Below are 18,983 nucleotides of genomic sequence, written 5' to 3'. Positions count from 1 at the left end.
CACATGATACATATTTGTTAACGTATGAACATCATAAAATCTAACAATTGATACAAGAGTATGTAGGATACAAAGTTACACGTTGTGTTTGTCTCAAACAACATTAGTAACATTTTTTAAAAAAATTGTGTAGACAAACACAACATTAGTAACATTTAAAAAAAAAAATGTGAACCGGTTTATTTTTTCACCACTTAGCTGGAAAATAAATAACGTGTATTTGCGTAAACAATACATAAGGTTTAAAAATGTGTTAGTGCTATGTTTTATACATTTCTAAAAAGCGTTTGGATCTCACCAACCAAACATAGTATTTGCCAAAATGCAAACGCTATCTAAAATCGATGTGACATTACTAGTCAGATTTAGTGGGTTTGTTCTAGAAAAGATCTTTATTTTATACATTCAAATTTTCAAAACTACAGTTATTTTGTTGTTTAGTGTCATCCTTTTGAATAAACAATCATAATCCTTAACGTCTCTTATCTTTTTTTTGAATCCTCAATCTATGGACCGTTTGAACTGCAATCGTAATGAGGATGTTCGTGGTCCACATGAAATCACTTTACTCTACTAATAAGTGATAGTTTTTTTATTCGAATTTTAACTCGTTACATTCTTTTACAAGAAAATCGACCTTGTTATATTTATTTATATGGTTGGTCATGCATGCAATAGTATTATCATTACTTTACCTGGTTAGAGAGATGTGGAATATTAAGGGATTGGTTGAATATATACGACACACCTCGTCGTTTTTATTTTGTTTTTGGTCAACTCCTCGTCGTCTTTGAATTCTCGAAATAAACACCATGCCGTTTCAAATTTTCTTTGGAAAAGAAAAGACCCTGTATTGGCTTTTATATAAACCGCTTTCTTCCCCTTTACTTTTTCCCAACACTAGCAAGCAAAAATTCTTCATCGACTCAAATTCAAAAACTCATCTCTCTCTATCTCTATTTCTCTGGTTCCATAGCTCACCGTCGCATCGCAGATCTACTCCTTCCGCAATAAATTTTACCGGCGGAGGTATCAGATCTCGCCGATCTGTTGTAGCAGCTACTGTATTTTGGGCTTCTCATTTGATATTGGGGAAACGAGGAGTAGAGGACGATGGAAAATCTGATCTCTCTGGTTAACAAGATACAGAGAGCTTGCACGGCTTTAGGAGACCATGGAGACTCCAGCGCTTTACCTACTCTTTGGGATTCCTTGCCTGCGATCGCCGTCGTTGGTGGTCAGGTTTGCATCTCGATCTCCTTCCCCTTCCATTATATGCTTGACGATCTATCTCACGATTCGTTCGTTTTTTTTGCGATTCGGAATTGATATTGAGCTGAGGTATTCGGATAAATTTGCCCTAAACTTCGTTGTTTTTGCTTATCAACATCCGGATCGTGAGGAATTATAGTTTAATAGCTTCTACTATGAACTAGCTTTGCAAGCAATTGGTATTGAGGAATGTTGACTTGGCTTTGACTTGGATATTTTTTCACTAGTTGGTCTTGAACCATTTAATTTAAGCTACGATTGTTGTGGAGAGGGGTTTCTGTACTTTGATAATTCTATGTGGCATTAAGTTTATGTTGTATCCTTATTGTGTTGACAGAGCTCAGGGAAGTCTTCAGTCCTGGAGAGCATCGTGGGAAAGGACTTTTTACCCCGTGGATCTGGTAAATACAGTGTTAACACTTCTTACTTAGTTTTAATTATGAAATTGCTTATTTCCTTGAGTAATGACAATATGCATTTGCGGTAACTATTTGTAGGCATTGTTACTCGAAGGCCCCTTGTCTTACAGTTGCAAAAGATCGATGATGGAACCCGGGAGTATGCAGAGTTTCTTCACCTCCCGAGGAAAAAGTTTACTGATTTTGGTGGGTTTCGGCTATCTCAATTTGCAGTTCAAGTTTCACCTTCTCCTGTATTCCATTGATATTTGATTAATTTAATCACCTCTATAGCTGCTGTGAGGAAGGAGATTCAAGATGAGACTGACAGAGAGACTGGACGCAGCAAGGCTATTTCTAGTGTTCCCATTCACCTTAGCATATACTCTCCCAATGGTAAGGACAACCCAAAATCTCTTTCCAGTTGTATGTGCTTTTTGTTCATTCTCTAATTTTTTATCCTCTTTACTATGTGTGCAGTTGTCAACTTGACACTGATAGATCTTCCAGGGCTTACAAAAGTTGCTGTTGGTAAGTTACAGTAGAGCAAGAAGTTTTGGTCTATTTTTTCTAGCGATGAAGCATGAGGCAATAGACTTTATTCTCTACCATACATAATTTGGCATGACACGACAAATTTCTTTTGGTTGATGCAGATGGACAATCTGATAGTATAGTGAAGGACATTGAAAACATGGTTCGGTCCTACATTGAAAAGGTAAATGAAAATGCTTACTCCCAGACCCTTTAATGTTTTATAGATAGCTATCGCCAGTTTAAATTAGATTCGGTAATATATAAGTATTCTCCCTATATTTGTTATGTTTTCGTAGCGCCAAATGAGTTGACACTATTCTGTTTTTTTTTTTATTTAATTAAATTTCCTTATAGCCCAACTGCATCATTTTGGCAATCTCACCTGCAAACCAAGATCTTGCTACCTCAGATGCAATTAAAATTTCCCGTGAGGTTGATCCATCGGGTGAGCATTTTACAAACAATTCATTTTTCCACCTAAGAGACCCAACACATTATTCTGTCATCCTATGTCTCTTATAATCTTGGTGATCTTCACAGGGGACAGAACATTTGGTGTCTTGACAAAGATTGATCTTATGGACAAGGGGACGGATGCAGTGGAAGTAAGTTGAATTCCCAGTTTATAGAACATCTGTACTAGAATTTCGAATTACTGTGAATAAAATGTGTTGTAATTAGTCTATGATATGATGTTGGAGCTATAAAATGCTAATTTGTGTAGTAACATCATAATACTTATGTTCCCTCATTAATGTTTATTGCGTGCACCGCTACTTACCAAATGATATTTTTTGCTCAGATTCTGGAAGGGAGATCTTTTAAACTTAAATATCCGTGGGTTGGTGTCGTCAACCGTTCCCAAGCAGATATTAACAAGAATGTCGACATGATTGCGGCTCGGAAAAGAGAGAGGGAGTACTTTTCCAATACTACTGAGTATAGGCACCTTGCTAATAAAATGGGTTCCGAGCATTTGGCAAAGATGCTCTCCAAGGTACGTGCTTTCACGAGGCTAGGGGTAGTTTTCTTCACCAGGTTCTTTATAATAAGTAAGTTGGCGTTGTGAAATTTGTTAGGAGTGGTAAATAAGAGTTTCAGGGCCAGTGTTTTCACGATTGCTGCTAATTTTCTTAGCAGCCGACAGAAAATACTAAGAAACTACGAAGTTATGGCAATGCTTAGCACGTTTCTCTGTATAAAACCATCAGGACAGAGCCTAATTGCAACAATTTTATTTGTTGCGCAGCATCTAGAACGTGTGATCAAGTCGAGAATTCCTGGCATTCAGTCACTTATTAACAAAACAGTATTAGAGCTGGAAACTGAACTAAGTCGCCTTGGAAAGCCTATTGCAGCTGATGCAGGGGTAAATTGTGTATTCTTTTATTTTTGATTGAATTGCGCTATCAAGATTTACTTAATGTTCTGATGCAGGGGAAGTTGTACTCAATAATGGAGATATGTCGGCTTTTTGATCAAATATTCAAAGAGCATCTTGATGGAGTGTACGTTTTGACTCTTTTTACTTCAAATGTTTAAGATTACACCATGAGTTGTTATAGCGTCTGAGTTGATATTTCTACTCTTGACCTTCTGAAACTACAAAAGGAAAATTGTAATTTAAGACTATGGTTGATTACACAGGCGTGCTGGTGGTGAAAAAGTGTACAACGTGTTTGATAACCAGCTTCCTGCGGCTCTGAAGAGACTCCAATTTGACAAGCAGCTAGCGATGGACAACATCCGGAAGCTGGTCACTGAGGCTGATGGTTACCAGCCTCACTTGATTGCTCCTGAGCAAGGTTACCGTCGTCTCATTGAGTCTTCTATTGTCTCCATCAGAGGCCCTGCTGAAGCATCTGTTGACACCGTATGAACTCTTTACTTTCATCTCTAAAAAGATGTATCAAAAACCTAACACAAAACAATAAGCTTCTCTCTCCGTTTTTTTTTTTTTCTATGGTTAAATATTAGGTTCATGCTATCTTAAAGGATCTGGTTCACAAGTCTGTGAATGAAACTGTGGTACGTTCTTTTTTCTTTTAGTAATATATATATATATATATATATCTCCAACAACTAGTACTTTTGTACAATGTTATAGACGGTTTGAACATGTGCAGGAACTAAAACAATACCCAGCTCTGAGAGTGGAGGTGACAAATGCGGCGATAGAGTCGCTGGATAAAATGCGGGAAGGAAGTAAGAAAGCAACACTGCAGCTGGTTGACATGGAGTGCAGTTACCTCACTGTTGATTTCTTCAGGAAACTTCCCCAGGATGTTGAGAAGGGTGGTAACCCCACACACTCCATTTTCGACCGCTACAACGATTCCTATCTCAGACGAATCGGTAAGGTTAACCCATATAAATAAATAATTATCTGGTACCGTATATCTCACAAATTTTAGACATTTGGCAACAGGATCCAATGTTTTGTCTTACGTGAACATGGTCTGTGCTGGCCTGCGGAATTCAATCCCCAAGTCCATCGTATACTGCCAAGTCCGAGAAGCGAAGCGCAGTCTCCTCGACCATTTCTTTGCGGAGCTCGGTACCATGGATGTAAGTGCTCTCTGCCTTTTTTCTTAACCTAAAGAAGTGTCATTCGGGTAAACACTGAGTCAACTAATATGGTGATATCCAACAGATGAAGAGGCTCTCGTCGCTATTGAACGAAGATCCAGCAATCATGGAGAGACGCAGTGCCATCTCAAAGCGGCTAGAATTGTATCGAGCAGCCCAATCCGAGATCGATGCTGTTGCTTGGTCCAAGTGATACCGGCATGTCATGTCCACTGTTTTGCTCGGTTCTGGTCGGTGTGGCTCAGACTCGGAGCAGAGATTTAGGGTCTGTAATTTGTATAAGATGATCTTCCCGATACCATGCAGTATCGTTTTATATAACATCCACATTGTTTGTCCTACCTCTATGTTTTTTGTCCATCACCCGATATGTTACGTATCGTTTTATAACATCCACATTGTTTGTCCTGCCTCTAATGTTTTTTGTCCATCACCCGATATGTTACGTATCTTTTATAACATCCACATAGATTAGATTTTCTCTATTCCCTTTATTTAATTACTATAAAATGTATTTTTCGCATATGATAATTTTTCTGTAACAATAGTATAATATTAAACATTCTACCCAAAAAAAGAGTATAATATTTAAATATGATTACCAATAAGAAAAAAATTCTAATAGTTTAAAATAAAAATTTGTAATGTACTCTTTTTTATTTTGTTTTGCGTTTCTGAATTTGTGGCCATTATCTTCTCACACTCTCTTCTCTTAGCTCACAGAGGAAAGAAAAATGGCGAATTCCATTTCATCAATATCTCTGCCTCGATGTTTCATCTTCAACAATGGTAGTCACAAATCAAGGCCATGGCCAAGCTCAAGCAGTTTCTTTCTCAACAAATCATCAAAGCATCATCCTCATCCACTACTCTCTCTTTCTTCTTCGCCGTCTTCCGTCGTAGAAACTGATAATGACGACGACAACGACCTCACTTTCAGGTACCCTTTTGCTTCTCTTCATCGATTCCATTGGAAAGCTTAAACCTTTCTCAGCTAATCCAATTTCGTTGACATTAAGGATTTTAGAGTTAGTGATAGATTAGGGATTGCGTAAATGATGAAATCATAGAGACTCTTTTCTGCTGTTAACTTGTTAGTGTTATATGAATCTTCAATTTTGTTACACTAGTGAATCTCTTAAAATGATTCTCTACAATAACTAACCTCATAAATTTCTTTGTGGTCTCATGTTGGCTTGAGCGATTGGTTATATTGTCATTTGTGAATTGTGATGGATCCATCTCTCTATAGTCAATAGATCATAACATGAGGAATGAAACAGTGGTTGCAGAGCGTGTGGGAAAGAAGAGAAAGAGAGTGGGTGTAATGGTGACGGACGGATTCAAGGTGGCATTGCAACTGTCCCCGGTTTCGGTTGGTGGCCAATTAAGGCTTACAGGCCTTGTCCCGCGTTTGTTGAGGCCGGAGGTAGATACCGCCGCATAGGGCAGAGCATGGACGAGGTTGCATTTGGTCGTGGTGACTCTAAATCCTCCACTTCTGTAGACACCAGTGATTCACTACTACGGTATGTTAATGCCTAGTATTATTTATATACACTTACAATCAACAATGAAACAAATTGGACCGCAACAAAAACCGTCTTTTGGCATGTACAAGAATGTCAAAATGGGTTTGAGAACCTTGCAGAGTAATGATGATCATGTTCTTCTCTCTTTGTTTGTTTTGCAGCCAGACAAAGCCAACAAGTTCTAGCAAAAGTTCAAACAAGTGATATATAGCCCAGTTTTTCAAGTCCAAGAAGAACTTTTTTTGGAAATGTGTAATGATGATTGGGCCTAAACATATTATCGGCCCATTTATAATTTTACGGCTCAATAGTTAAGAAACCCTAAAGAAGGTTTTATCACTCGTAAGAAAAAACAAAACAAAAACCCTTTGGTTTCTCTCTGTCGGCGAGACATCATCAATGGAGGAAGTAGCGAGAGAAGAAGTAGAGATCGACAAGGATCTGCGGAGGAAAATAAAGAAGACGGTGAAGAAGATCTTGGAAAGTTCGAACTTGTACAAGATAACAGAGATTAAGGCGCGAGAAGAAGCTTCACTTAAATTGGATCTTGATCTGTCTCAAGATCCTTACAAGGTAATCGTGAAAGAAGAAGTTGAAAATTTCCTCGAAGAAGCAGTAAAGTTGATCGGCAATAAACTTGCGATGCTTCCCAAGAGAATAGAGTCGACGAGTATTTAGATATTATTAATCTAAAAGTATGTCGATCCAAAATTGGATAGTTTTAATGTAATTTCCTCAAAGATTGTCTCTGTTTGTTTTTTTAATAGTGTTTCTGGTTCATGGAAGCTAATGTTTTTGTCCGATATGAAACATGTGTCTAAGCAATAAGACAATGTGTCTGAGGAATTTGAGCTCTTGCAAGAAAATTTGCAGGACACCTCTTCAAACTTGGCTTGCCAAGTCCTAATGTGTCGAATTCAGTTACAGATTCTGAAGTTGATGGCACTATTTTTTGTTCAGGAAAAGAGATACTTGTCTGTTATTACCTTGGAAACACACCTTTCGATAGCCTTTGCTCCAGCAGCTGAATATTGCAAATAATAGATTAGAGCTTGTAATTCGCTTTCCAATGGATTGTTGACTGTGTTTTATACTGATCAGACCGTGGGTTAGCAAGATTCCAACCATCAGGTTTGCACACATCAGGAATGGTAGCATTAACGGCAACTATCAAGCTTCTTGTCCCGTCGTTACCAATAAATTTGATGAGTGGACCAAAGGCGGTCCAGTTATCAAACCAAAAGCTACCAATGTTACACCTGATAAATTTCTCAGCCAACACTCTCAAGTCTCAACCTTAGAATACACTTCTAGTTCCATGAATCAGCAACCCTTTCAGGGTTCCAAAAGCTTGTAGTTTTGTTGCAATTGTTATGCACTATTATTACCAGTTCGTATAAAATATACATAAATGCCGATAATCTATATAAAAAAAAAAGAAGGTTAATCTTAATTGGTGAACAAGTGGCTGATTGGTCCAAACACAAAGTCAGCAAAAGTTTCAGCCCATCGAATACAAAGCCAACGTGCACCGTTAAAGCGTGGCACAATCTGGTCCGCGTAATTAGCGTCGAGACGAGTCCATGTGTTTGTTTCCACTAAGCGTGAACGCATATTTCAAAACAAAGACCAATTCAAAGTCTTCTTCATCTCCCCCACATTAATATCTCCAGTCTCCATTTACCTACGCCACGTCGTGAGATTTTCTTTTAAGTTGTGGATCTATTTCTGACATTTTCTCCTATGGTTTATAACAAAACTAATGCCGACGAACAAAAATTAAATATTTTGATGTTTTGATGTTAACACTTTTATTGTACACTTTTTCTTAACGTGCTTTTCTCTAATCACTTTTGCTGCTTCAACTAATCTTTCCCACATTTTTTTTCCCCCAAACCATTGCCTTCTGTTCTGGATTCATTTTAATTACTTGTTGGAGAAGTTTGTTGTTTGTTACAACAAATCTTTCATGAAGTGGCCGGTTTATTCCGACTAGTATAAATGAAATTCAAGATAGAATTGGGCAAGAAGTGAATAGGAGCAATAATAAAAATATCAAACACAAATTGATAAGAGTTCATCATCTCATTTCTCCCTATTTTTGGGGTTGTACATATGTTATTTTATATAATTTACAAAAAGAAAAAAGCGCGGAGATGAGATCTATTCTTCATCCACCCACACAAAAATAGCACATCTTCTATTTATCCCATATCTCCTGGGAATATACTTAAGAAAGAAACTGTATAAACTAGTAAAATACCATTTCTTCAGACAATTATTATTAATACTCCTCCTTATAATCATATATGTATAATGGGGTATCTCTCTCTTTCTGGATTTGAAGTAACAAACCACTGTTTTGTGTTCTTCATTGGTATTACCCAATTCAAGGGTTTTGGTCAGCAAAAATGTCCAATAGAGAAAGCACCTGCCAAAAACACAACCAAAGCGTTAGACTTTGAATGTAAGAAAAAAAAGTGGTTGTGAACTAAAGAAGATGAAAAAAACGTACCTCAGGGACACTGAGTTCGAGTCGGAACTTAGGACCGTCGTAGTGGTGCAAAATGGGTCGGAAAGAATCTTCTTCCAGTGGCAAACATACTTTCCTCGTTATGGCCCTCACCTTTATTTTTATTACCCCAAAAAATTTGTTAGCATTTAGACAAAAGCAAGAGCTCAAAGAAACGCAAGAAAGTAAGTACATAGTAGTACCTGAGCAGGGAAACGAGATTCGCCAGGACATTTCTTGTCTTCAAAAGCATTCAACTCAATGTTTGTTCCTCCGAAGCTAGCTGCCTCGTAGATTCCATGAAGTTGGTGAGTGGAGTAGTTGTAAAGAAACAGAGGAAGTCCTGGAGTTATCGCTCTAACCGAGTCCCTGTATCTTGGTGGCAATCCTAAACAATTTCCATCCCCACAAATCAAAACCAAGAAGAAACAATCGAAACAGTAAGAAGAAAGATGTGGTGATGAATACCGAAAAGCTGGCGTTTGAGATTCTCTTCCATGGTATCGTTGTTGCAGACAAAGATGTAACCACCAATGGTTTCGTTTCTTGGCAAAGCTTCTGCTGGAGGAAGAGTCTTAAACCTCTTGTCCAAACCATTGTTCTTGTCGTCTTCGTTCCTCTGGTTATTATTGTTCTGCTGATTCTTTCTGTTCTTCTTCCCACCTTTCTGAATCTGATGATCTTCATCGATTCCTTTGTTCTTGTTGTTGTTCTTTAGATTGACGTTGTACCCATACTTCTTCATCGACGTGTAAACCCCTTTGTTGAAATCTCCGTTAACGGCGCTTGACGGTGAGTAACCGTTAACGTTAACGTTGACTGAGTTGAATTTCCACGTGTCGTTGAACGGTGAGTTGAATTTGTCGATTGGGTTTAAATCGACGGTGGATTTTGAACCCACAGGTCCGAATCCTAAACCCATGTCGTTGTTTGAACCAGAAGACTTCCAGTTCCAGTTGGAATTGATGTTGTCGGAAGTTGTCTTCTTCTGATAATAGTCGATCTGGTTGTTGTTCTTGTCGGTGGTGGCGGCTATGTCTAAGTTTCGACGCTCTTTGAAGACAGAGTTTGTGCTCCAGATCGAGTCGTTGAGAGACAGATTCGCTAGATTCGGTGTCTGAACTCTCAGCTGGTCGCTGAACTGCCAAAAAGATTGCTGATTGTTGTTATTATACTCCATCTCTAACTCTCTGATTGATCTGGAAAAATCTGATTTTTCGATCTGGGTTTATCGAAAGTTGAAATCTTTTTTGCGATTTTTGGTGAGAATTGGGGTTGGTTTTAAGTGGAGAGAAATTGGTGAAAAATGGGTGAGAAATATAAAGAAAGATGAAGAAAAAGTTGTAAGCTTTTAATTGGAGCAACTGTGTCATCTAAGTAGAAATTTCCACGAAAGTCACAATACCATTCTATTTTATTTTTTCAAGGTTGCGTGTGAATCTGACAAAGTTGGATGATTAAGTGAAAAGTAATTTATTAAATAAGGAATACTAATAAATACAAGACACAAGTACTTCTGTATTTATAAAATTACACACCAATTAATTATGTCAAATTTACCATTTAGTACTTCTGTCTGAGCTTTTTTTTTTGTATAAAAATTTGGTTAAGAAGAAAATTGCGATTTGCGAGTGAATGAGCATGTAGCAGCAGAGACGCGGAACAATTGCAATTATGACGTGGCAGACTTTTGAGAGGAGATTTATTTGTGCCGATAGTAACAAATATCTAATTTTAAAATATTGTTTTTTTCAAAACTAATTAATTTTATGTTTTGAAAATTTGGGTTGATTTGTCTTAGAGGCTAAGGATTGTGGACCAAACACCAAAAACGCGTTGACGAGAAAGACAGTGAGTGTGTCAGCATCAAGTTTTCGACTCTGTATAACACGTATTAAAATTCCCCGGAAGCTTCTATTGGGTTACATTCCCCACTTTAAGCCCATTCAATTACTGATTCAACAGGCCCATGTACGGCCCAATTAGAAAAGGCAATCTTATTCTTCAATTCTTCTTCTTCCTGAAGCCAGTTTGACAGAGAAAAATTCATAGAGAAAGAGATGGATCCGCAACTAATGGAGGTTTCACAGCAGTTCGAGAGGTTTAAAGCTGCGTTTATAATAAAAGATTTCGATACCTGTTCCAGTCTCTTGTCTCAGCTTAAGGTACTGTTTCCTTTTAGCCCTAATTCAATGCGGATCAATAGATAAAACCTTGAATATATCAATGTCAAAGTTTAATATAGATTTGATTTATTAATGAGTAGAGAGCCTAAGTTGAACCAATTGATTTAGAGTTGTTTGATCATTATCTTATATCACTCTCACTGAATGCATTGCTTTTGCTTACGTGTGCTCTGTTTTTTCTATGTACCAGGAATCGTATTCCGCCATCTCCGCAAGAGAATCTAATCATGGGGTTGAACCTACTGAGACTGCTTGTTCAGAACAGAATAGCTGAATTCCACACAGAACTGGGATTACTTTCATCTGCAACCTTGGAGAATCCTTGCATCAAGCATGCGGTGGAGCTCGAGCAATCCTTCATGGAAGGTGCTTATAACCGTGTGTTGAGTGCTAGACAAACCGCACCTGATGAGACTTACGTCTATTTCATGGATCTCTTGGCAAAAACCATTAGGTAAATAGGCTTCATTTGTCATTTGACCCTTTCTCTTCTTTAGCTCATTGCCGTGACTTAAAACATCATTGTTTATCTGTAGAGATGAAATAGCTGGATGCAGTGAGAAAGCATACGATCATCTCTCAATCAGTGAAGGTTGTAAGATGTTACTCTTCTCGTCTGATCAACAACTGTTAACATATGTGAACGAGGAGCACCCGGAGTGGGAAGTTAAAGACGGGTTAGTTGTCTTCCAAAAAACCAGAGAAACCGCACCGTGCAAGGAGATACCGTCACTTCAACTCATCAACCAGACTCTCAGTTACACCAGAGAGCTCGAGCGTATCTTGTAAATCCCATTCAAGTGTTACCATTGTTTGACTTACACGCCTCAGTCATCACTAGTATTTTCCCAAACAGTTGATTTGATTCATCAGATAATTTAGCTCTGTCCTTTCTTTCTTTTGTCGTCTGGTTATAATGCAACTTATATGTTATGGTCACATGAATGATTTCTGGCTCATAAAGGCAACTCCATTAAATGAGTCCGTGATTGAATTTTGATTCTTGTGTCCCACTGCTTGTAAATATATTATGTGTATTATTTTTTTTATTCAAGAAAGAGGGACAAGAATATCAAAATTGTTGAGAAGTTGTTTTCTCTTTAATTAACAAAATGTTAAATAATTCTTCTTCTCTACTTTCTGCTCCATTAATTTTCCAACTACAAATCTTTCTTCCGATTTTTTCTTGACTTGTGTATTTAATAATTGATGGAATCATTAATAACTTATAAATTAATTTCTTAAAAAGCATTTTGATAATTGAAAAGTGTGCTCTAAATACAATATTCCGGGTCATTATGTTTTGATTTGTCGACTGCTTTTTTCAATTTTTAAATCCTCGTAATAAATTTAATATATTATTTTTCAGTCTTTAATGAAATGTAATTTGGTATTATTAGTTACTAACATTTAAAAGAAAATAATTGGCTTGTAAAGAACGTATGGAATGTGTCGAGTATGTGTGTATAGTGTCTCCACTTGGATCTTTCTTACTTACTCCATTATCTTCTTCTCTCTCTTTCCCTCATCTCATTAATGGCGAGCTCTACATCTTTAGCGATAGTTCTTCATCAATCTTCCAATCATGACGAACTCTTCATGAAGCAAACTCTTCAATTCTCAGAAACCCTCAAGGTTTGTATGATCGTTCTCTCTATCTCTTTCTCTCCTCAAACATAGATTGATCAATAGGCAATTGTGATTTTTTGTCTTCATTCAAGATTCATCTTCTGTTCTGTTTTGGTGTTTTAAGGATTTAAAGAATCTGCGGAAACAGTTATACTCAGCAGCTGAGTACTTCGAAACATCTTATGGCAAAGCAGAACACAAAGAAACGTAATCTTACTTGTCTTTCTTGATACTAACGATAGTATTTTTGAACTAGTCCATGTGTTTGTTGTGGCGAGTGATTTTGATGAATGATTGCAGAGTGATAGAGACGTTGAAAGAGTATGCAGCAAAGGCAGTAGTGAACACAGTGGATCATCTTGGTTCTGTCTCTGACAAATTCAACTCTTTTCTCTCTGATAACTCAACTCATTTCTCCACCACTCATCTTCGTTTATCTTCTCTTGAACAAGTAAACACTCGAAATCTTGAATCATGAATACTCTTGAAACTGTCTTACATTTGGTATGTGTTGTTGTTGTAGAGGATGAGACTATGCAGAGATTACATGGGGAAGAGTGGCACTCATCAGCATTTGCTTCTATTTCAATATCCTCGCCATCATAAGCGTTACTTCTTCCCTCGTATACCTTTTTAACCTCTTTTCCCCCTCACACAATTGATCCGTTCAATCATAATCCGCCCTTATATCGATGGTTTTTTTTCACAGAACAAGGAAGAGGCACAAGTTTCTCTGCAGGAGATGACTCACACCGGTTCACGAGTGGTAACTAAATCCGTTTATCTATATCTGATTGTTTAGTTTGCTTCTGTTTATACGATATCTGAATCTTTCTCCTGATCTGCTGCTTGAAAGCTGTTCGATCAACAATACTAGAAAACCTCCCAAATACTGCAAGGTATAATCTTGATTCTCTTCTTCTTCTTCTTGTTTTGTTGTTTGTAATACGATTGGTTTGTGAAATGCAGGAAAGCTAACAAGACAGGAAGCTTCTCTTTTGCACCTATCGTACACAACAACATCAACAACAGAACACCAAGTACTTACTACTACAATAACTAAGCCGCCATCTTTCTTTACTTGACTTTAATCAGAATAAGTTCAATCAATTAAGTGTGTGTGTGTGTAATGTTGCAGATAAGAGATCAAACTCTCCTATGAGATTCCCTCTCTTACGTTCAGGATCTCTACTGAAACGTTCAAGCTCCCCAAGCCAACCAAAGAAACCGGTATATATAGATAATAGCACTTACAAAGATTATTTTACTTCAAAATTTCAACATCTTTGGTTAGTTAATTACTTTTGCTGCTATCTTTTGTGTATTGTAAAAGCCCTTAGCGTTACCGGAACCTCAAAGAGCTATATCTGTGTCGAGAAATACAGAGATAGTGGAGATAAAGCAATCTTCATCGCGAAAAGGGAAGAAGATTCTGATGTTCAAGGCATTGATGAGTATGAGCAAGTCGAGAAACTAAAATCTCTCCTTGTATTTGATAAATGAAAAGATTTGTACAAAACTAATGTGAAATAAGAGAGAGAGATGCTTATTTTGTCGATATTAGTACTTTTCTTTCAGATGCTTTAGTTGCAATTCAACAGAAACCATACGAAAACTATTTTCACTGTTAGTTTCGTCACTTTCTTCTACACACCGCTCTTTTTATCTTTGACTTAAGATAGTCAAAATCACACGTTAAGGTAATCTCTCTTTATTTCTTTAAGGTTACATCCAAAAATATATTAGTACGAGCCATCAATATTTTTCTAATAGTGCAAATAATTATTTCATAATTTCGAAGTTAATTAGTGAAAAAATTTCTTTGTTAACGGTGATGGTTAGGGGTGGACATCCGGGTACGCAGATCGGATTCGAGTAAAACCTGATTGGGTACGAGTCATTCGGATAGATAAATTTATGATCCAATAAAATAAATCTAAAATATTGGTTCGGTTTTGGTTCGGATCAATTGGCTATAATTTTCAGGTTCTTTTTTGGAATCGAAACCCGAAATTTCAAGTAAATACTTGGATTTTCGGATTAAATTTGAGTATGGAGTAAAATTTATATATTCGAATAAAATATTTAGATACGATCAGGTTCGGATTCGTATTCGATTTCAAATCCAATTTTTCGGGTCAGTTCTGAGTCGGTTACTCAGGTTCCGGTTCTTTTCCACTCCTAATGATGTAATAGAAGAAGACTGGCCCAACAAAAGCTCATTGTCTAATTAAGAAGAAGAAACGAAGTAACCAACGGCCACGATTACTCCAACACAAGACCAAATCTGATTGGTTGACATTATAGATCGTCGTAAGATAATTGGTCCACGTCATCTCCGATGACATAGTTAAATTTCTTCGTCTTCCATAAAAAGCGACTACTTCACCATCACCTTCGGGCACTGGACCTATTTAAGCATCCTAACTTCTTCTTCAAAGCTTAAAAACCAGAAAACAAAAGGAAGCTCTCTGTTCAAATCAAAAAGAGAGATCGTACGCAAAAGTTTCCGATATGGCTCGCTCGTTTGGAGCAAACAGCACTGTTGTGCTTGCGATCATCTTCTTCGGTGAGTGATTTTCTGATCTTCTTCTTCGATTTAGATCTCTTCTGCATTGTTGCTTGATCTCAGAACTGTAAATCCGATGTAATGTGTTCGTTGTTCCTGGATTTGAATGTGTTTGTTTACAATGTTGTGTTGCAATTTCACGATCTTAAAGGTTAGATCTCGATTACATAGACAATCACGATCTTAGAGATTCATTTCATTGATAATAGAGTGAAATTAAGTTTTGAGATTGGTTGATTGGTGTTTTTGGTTTTGATAGTTTTATTGACGATTGAAATTTTTTACGATTCAGGATGTTTATTTGCGTTTTCCACTGCAAAAGAAGAGGCTACGAAGTTAGGATCAGTTATTGGGATAGATCTTGGTACCACTTACTCTTGTGTTGGTGTTTACAAGAATGGTCATGTTGAAATTATTGCCAATGACCAAGGAAACCGTATTACACCTTCATGGGTTGGTTTTACTGACTCTGAAAGGCTCATTGGTGAGGCTGCTAAGAATCAGGCGGCTGTTAATCCTGAGAGGACTGTCTTCGACGTTAAGAGATTGATCGGGCGAAAGTAATTACTTATTCTCTTTTTTTTCTTCTATATGTTTGTGATGATATTGTTGGTTTAATTCTTTCTTATTGTATTTGGCAGATTTGAGGACAAGGAGGTTCAAAAGGACAGGAAACTTGTACCTTACCAGATTGTGAACAAGGATGGTAAGCCATACATTCAAGTCAAGATCAAGGATGGTGAGACTAAGGTTTTCAGTCCTGAGGAGATCAGTGCCATGATTCTGACTAAGATGAAGGAGACAGCCGAAGCCTACCTTGGAAAGAAAATCAAGGACGCTGTTGTCACTGTTCCAGGTTAGTTTGTTGTTAATTCGGGTTTTCTGTTATATATGTAGTGGAGAGATAAATTTCTTATCTGTATTGGTGATTGATTGTTTATTTGGTGTTTGACTATGCGCAGCTTACTTCAATGATGCTCAAAGGCAAGCTACCAAGGATGCCGGTGTTATTGCTGGGCTCAATGTTGCTAGAATCATCAACGAACCTACTGCTGCTGCTATTGCCTACGGTCTTGATAAGAAGGGTGGTGAGAAGAACATCCTTGTATTTGACCTTGGTGGTGGTACTTTTGATGTCAGTGTCTTGACCATTGATAACGGAGTGTTTGAGGTTCTCTCCACAAATGGTGACACTCACTTGGGAGGTAAAATACTTGTGACCACGAATGAATTGTTCTGAATTGCATTAAGAATGAATTGTTCTGAATTGCATTGTGTTCAATAACAAATGATTGCTGTGCCAATTGCAATTGTCGATATTCCAAGCTAATCATAGTCAATAACATGTGTCAGAATGGAGGGATTGTTTTAGTGTGATGTTGGTGCTAACCTTTTGTTGTTATGATCTGCGCAGGTGAGGACTTTGACCACAGGATCATGGAGTACTTCATCAAGTTAATTAAGAAGAAGCACCAGAAGGACATCAGCAAGGACAACAAGGCTCTTGGTAAGCTCCGAAGGGAATGTGAGAGGGCAAAGAGAGCTCTAAGCAGTCAGCACCAAGTCCGTGTAGAGATTGAGTCACTCTTTGATGGTGTTGATTTATCTGAGCCACTCACCAGAGCTCGTTTCGAGGAGCTTAACAATGATTTGTTCAGGAAGACCATGGGACCTGTGAAGAAGGCCATGGATGATGCCGGTCTACAGAAGAGCCAGATCGATGAGATTGTCCTTGTTGGTGGAAGCACCAGGATCCCAAAGGTTCAGCAACTGTTGAAGGACTTCTTTGAAGGTAAAGAGCCAAACAAGGGTGTGAACCCCGACGAGGCTGTTGCCTATGGTGCTGCTGTTCAGGGTGGTATTTTGAGCGGAGAAGGCGGTGATGAGACCAAAGATATCCTTCTTCTTGATGTTGCGCCACTCACTTTAGGTATCGAGACTGTAGGAGGAGTGATGACAAAGTTGATCCCAAGAAACACGGTTATTCCAACCAAGAAATCTCAGGTTTTCACAACGTACCAAGACCAGCAGACCACCGTCTCCATTCAGGTCTTTGAAGGTGAAAGAAGTCTCACCAAGGACTGCAGGCTACTCGGGAAATTCGACCTCACTGGAGTCCCACCGGCCCCAAGGTTTGCTTCCTCTTCTTTTACCCCTTAGTAAATGGTAAATTAGTCTCATTTTGAATATCAAAATAATTATCCTGATCTCGTTTTGACAGAGGAACCCCTCAAATCGAGGTCACATTTGAAGTGGACGCCAACGGTATTCTTAATGTGAAAGCAGAGGACAAGGCGAGTGGTAAATCAGAGAAGATTACAATCACAAACGAGAAGGGTCGTCTGAGCCAAGAAGAGATTGACCGGATGGTGAAGGAGGCAGAGGAGTTTGCAGAGGAAGACAAGAAGGTGAAGGAGAAGATCGACGCCAGGAATGCCCTGGAGACATACGTGTACAACATGAAGAACCAAGTGAGCGACAAGGACAAGCTTGCAGACAAATTGGAAGGAGATGAGAAGGAGAAGATAGAAGCAGCGACGAAAGAGGCCTTGGAGTGGCTCGACGAGAACCAAAACTCAGAGAAAGAAGAGTACGACGAGAAGCTCAAGGAGGTAGAGGCAGTGTGTAACCCAATCATCACAGCAGTTTACCAGAGATCAGGCGGAGCACCAGGTGCAGGAGGAGAATCATCGACTGAGGAGGAAGATGAGTCTCACGATGAGCTCTAGATGTCTTCTGTTATTGTTAATTTATTAAACCATAGAGACAAGTTTTGAGGATGAAACGTCGTTTTTGTTTTTTGTATTTGGTTTCCTTTTTCTTATGGATTTTTAGGAAAGGGGAGAGATTAAGTAGCGTCCCTTCTTTAGTCTCCCTGGACGTTCTCTTTATGTTCATCTGATAACTTTACTTCTTCATAACAAATACCTTTTTTCTATTCAACATCAGATACACTCTATGCACCAAGTTACATCGATAAAGTTTTAAAAGTAAGTAACGTGGGGTTAACATTTCTCCAAGGATGAAGGATCATAAGTCGCAAGTTACATTTTGACAATGAATTGGTGCCTTTGGGAATTTGCAGAAGAGATTAGAAAGAGTGTCGACGAAAAGAGCACCAAAACTGTTAATGACGTCCCTTTGCCTGCATGATTTAAATAAAATCGTTTATATGGGAGAAATGTGATGTTCAATTTCTATATATAACCTCTTCTGTGCTTTTGATGATGCATACGGAATTACATAATTTGGACTTTTGTGGTTTTTTTTTCTTTTCTTTTTTGGAAATGTCGGTGATTTTTTTCTTTTTTATATATGAACTCAGTTGAATGTGTGTATAGGCCTAAATACAAATTGCCTAAATTTAGTATGATTTTTAGTCGCACCTGTCGATTTAGCTTTACAACTATAAATTTTCTAGTATATATATTTGATCGATAAATTTAGGTCTGGGCTTGGTTTTTCTAATTTCATTGCAAAAAATTACGGTTTAATGACAAAAACCAAGTAAACCGATAGTAATTTTTTGAAGTAAAACATTGTTCGAAACAGAATTGGAACTTCATTAAAATACAAAAATTCGAAAACGCTAACGCTCACCTGACCAGCACATCGTTTGCTTTTGGGCTTTGTTAAAAAAATTGCTAGACATTAATTGGATTCACGGTATGGACTTAGCAATTAATCGGAAAATCGGATTAAAATTAAGGAGTAATTGGGATTAGTTTTAAAATTATTTTAATATTTTTAAAACATATT

General features: G+C 37.8%; 8 protein-coding genes across 16 annotated transcripts; 6 read left to right on the top strand and 2 right to left on the bottom strand.

Annotated features, from left to right (window-relative positions):
- Window positions 1-633: 633 nt before the first annotated feature.
- On the top strand, window positions 634-5,366 carry DL1 (dynamin-like protein). 4 transcript variants are annotated; one of them, NM_001344434.1, is made up of 17 exons: window positions 696-1,242; window positions 1,610-1,673; window positions 1,770-1,877; window positions 1,965-2,066; window positions 2,151-2,201; window positions 2,327-2,388; window positions 2,562-2,652; window positions 2,748-2,812; window positions 3,010-3,204; window positions 3,457-3,576; window positions 3,645-3,715; window positions 3,855-4,080; window positions 4,185-4,235; window positions 4,334-4,562; window positions 4,636-4,775; window positions 4,861-5,124; window positions 5,194-5,366. In NM_001344434.1, the coding sequence occupies exons 1-16, from the start codon at window positions 1,114-1,116 to the stop codon at window positions 4,987-4,989; spliced, it is 1,833 nt and encodes a 610-aa protein (NP_001331306.1). In that variant the 5' UTR covers window positions 696-1,113; the 3' UTR covers window positions 4,990-5,124; window positions 5,194-5,366. The 4 variants fall into 4 exon arrangements, with proteins under 4 accessions (NP_851120.1, NP_001331306.1, NP_001190448.1 ...); NM_180789.3 differs by having other exon boundaries at window positions 634-1,242; window positions 4,861-5,366; NM_001203519.1 differs by having other exon boundaries at window positions 893-1,242; window positions 4,203-4,235; window positions 4,861-5,319.
- Window positions 5,367-5,454: 88 nt separating this feature from the next.
- On the top strand, window positions 5,455-6,666 carry AT5G42070 (uncharacterized protein). The gene is made up of 3 exons (NM_123572.3): window positions 5,455-5,736; window positions 6,080-6,325; window positions 6,490-6,666. Exons 1-3 carry the CDS (start codon window positions 5,531-5,533, stop codon window positions 6,530-6,532), a joined length of 495 nt encoding a protein of 164 aa, NP_568601.1. The 5' UTR covers window positions 5,455-5,530; the 3' UTR covers window positions 6,533-6,666.
- A 28-nt stretch (window positions 6,667-6,694) lies between these two features.
- Window positions 6,695-7,262, top strand: AT5G42060 (DEK, chromatin associated protein). The gene has a single exon (NM_123571.3). It carries the CDS (start codon window positions 6,728-6,730, stop codon window positions 7,004-7,006), a length of 279 nt encoding a protein of 92 aa, NP_199021.1. The 5' UTR covers window positions 6,695-6,727; the 3' UTR covers window positions 7,007-7,262.
- A 403-nt stretch (window positions 7,263-7,665) lies between these two features.
- On the bottom strand, window positions 7,666-7,972 carry AT5G42053 (uncharacterized protein). The gene has a single exon (NM_001125885.2). It carries the CDS (start codon window positions 7,940-7,942, stop codon window positions 7,778-7,780), a length of 165 nt encoding a protein of 54 aa, NP_001119357.1. The 5' UTR covers window positions 7,943-7,972; the 3' UTR covers window positions 7,666-7,777.
- A 331-nt stretch (window positions 7,973-8,303) lies between these two features.
- Window positions 8,304-10,340, bottom strand: AT5G42050 (DCD (Development and Cell Death) domain protein). Its single transcript, NM_123570.4, has 4 exons — window positions 9,309-10,340; window positions 9,044-9,228; window positions 8,844-8,954; window positions 8,304-8,759 (listed from the first exon to the last, which is right to left on the bottom strand). The coding sequence occupies exons 1-4, from the start codon at window positions 10,018-10,020 to the stop codon at window positions 8,718-8,720; spliced, it is 1,050 nt and encodes a 349-aa protein (NP_568600.1). The 5' UTR covers window positions 10,021-10,340; the 3' UTR covers window positions 8,304-8,717.
- Window positions 10,341-10,900: 560 nt separating this feature from the next.
- Window positions 10,901-12,085, top strand: RPN12b (regulatory particle non-ATPase 12B; the record flags this gene model as incomplete). The annotated part of the gene is made up of 3 exons (NM_123569.3): window positions 10,901-11,005; window positions 11,137-11,480; window positions 11,563-12,085. 3 exons carry the CDS (start codon window positions 10,901-10,903, stop codon window positions 11,813-11,815), a joined length of 702 nt encoding a protein of 233 aa, NP_199019.2. The 3' UTR covers window positions 11,816-12,085.
- Window positions 12,086-12,354: 269 nt separating this feature from the next.
- Window positions 12,355-14,343, top strand: ABIL4 (ABL interactor-like protein 4). Of its 4 annotated transcripts, NM_123568.5 has the most exons (9): window positions 12,355-12,661; window positions 12,780-12,862; window positions 12,956-13,106; window positions 13,179-13,278; window positions 13,365-13,421; window positions 13,512-13,554; window positions 13,625-13,695; window positions 13,794-13,885; window positions 13,989-14,342. In NM_123568.5, exons 1-9 carry the CDS (start codon window positions 12,563-12,565, stop codon window positions 14,130-14,132), a joined length of 840 nt encoding a protein of 279 aa, NP_199018.1. In that variant the 5' UTR covers window positions 12,355-12,562; the 3' UTR covers window positions 14,133-14,342. The 4 variants fall into 4 exon arrangements, with proteins under 4 accessions (NP_199018.1, NP_001330354.1, NP_001330353.1 ...); NM_001344431.1 differs by having other exon boundaries at window positions 12,436-12,661; window positions 13,794-14,343; NM_001344432.1 differs by having other exon boundaries at window positions 12,467-12,661; window positions 13,512-13,695; window positions 13,989-14,291.
- A 613-nt stretch (window positions 14,344-14,956) lies between these two features.
- On the top strand, window positions 14,957-18,308 carry BIP2 (Heat shock protein 70 (Hsp 70) family protein). Of its 3 annotated transcripts, NM_123567.3 has the most exons (7): window positions 15,063-15,224; window positions 15,517-15,784; window positions 15,866-16,080; window positions 16,187-16,429; window positions 16,639-17,356; window positions 17,446-17,476; window positions 17,642-18,167. In NM_123567.3, exons 1-7 carry the CDS (start codon window positions 15,170-15,172, stop codon window positions 17,951-17,953), a joined length of 1,842 nt encoding a protein of 613 aa, NP_199017.2. In that variant the 5' UTR covers window positions 15,063-15,169; the 3' UTR covers window positions 17,954-18,167. The 3 variants fall into 3 exon arrangements, with proteins under 3 accessions (NP_851119.1, NP_001331824.1, NP_199017.2); NM_180788.3 differs by having other exon boundaries at window positions 14,957-15,224; window positions 17,446-18,308; NM_001344430.1 differs by having other exon boundaries at window positions 15,004-15,375; window positions 17,446-18,246.
- Window positions 18,309-18,983: the final 675 nt, after the last annotated feature.

Source organism: Arabidopsis thaliana, chromosome 5 (genome assembly GCF_000001735.4).
Source record: "Arabidopsis thaliana chromosome 5, partial sequence".
Lineage (NCBI taxonomy): Eukaryota > Viridiplantae > Streptophyta > Magnoliopsida > Brassicales > Brassicaceae > Arabidopsis > Arabidopsis thaliana.
The sequence above is the reverse complement of the archived record's forward strand: the minus strand, read 5'-3'. Positions and strand labels throughout refer to the sequence as shown.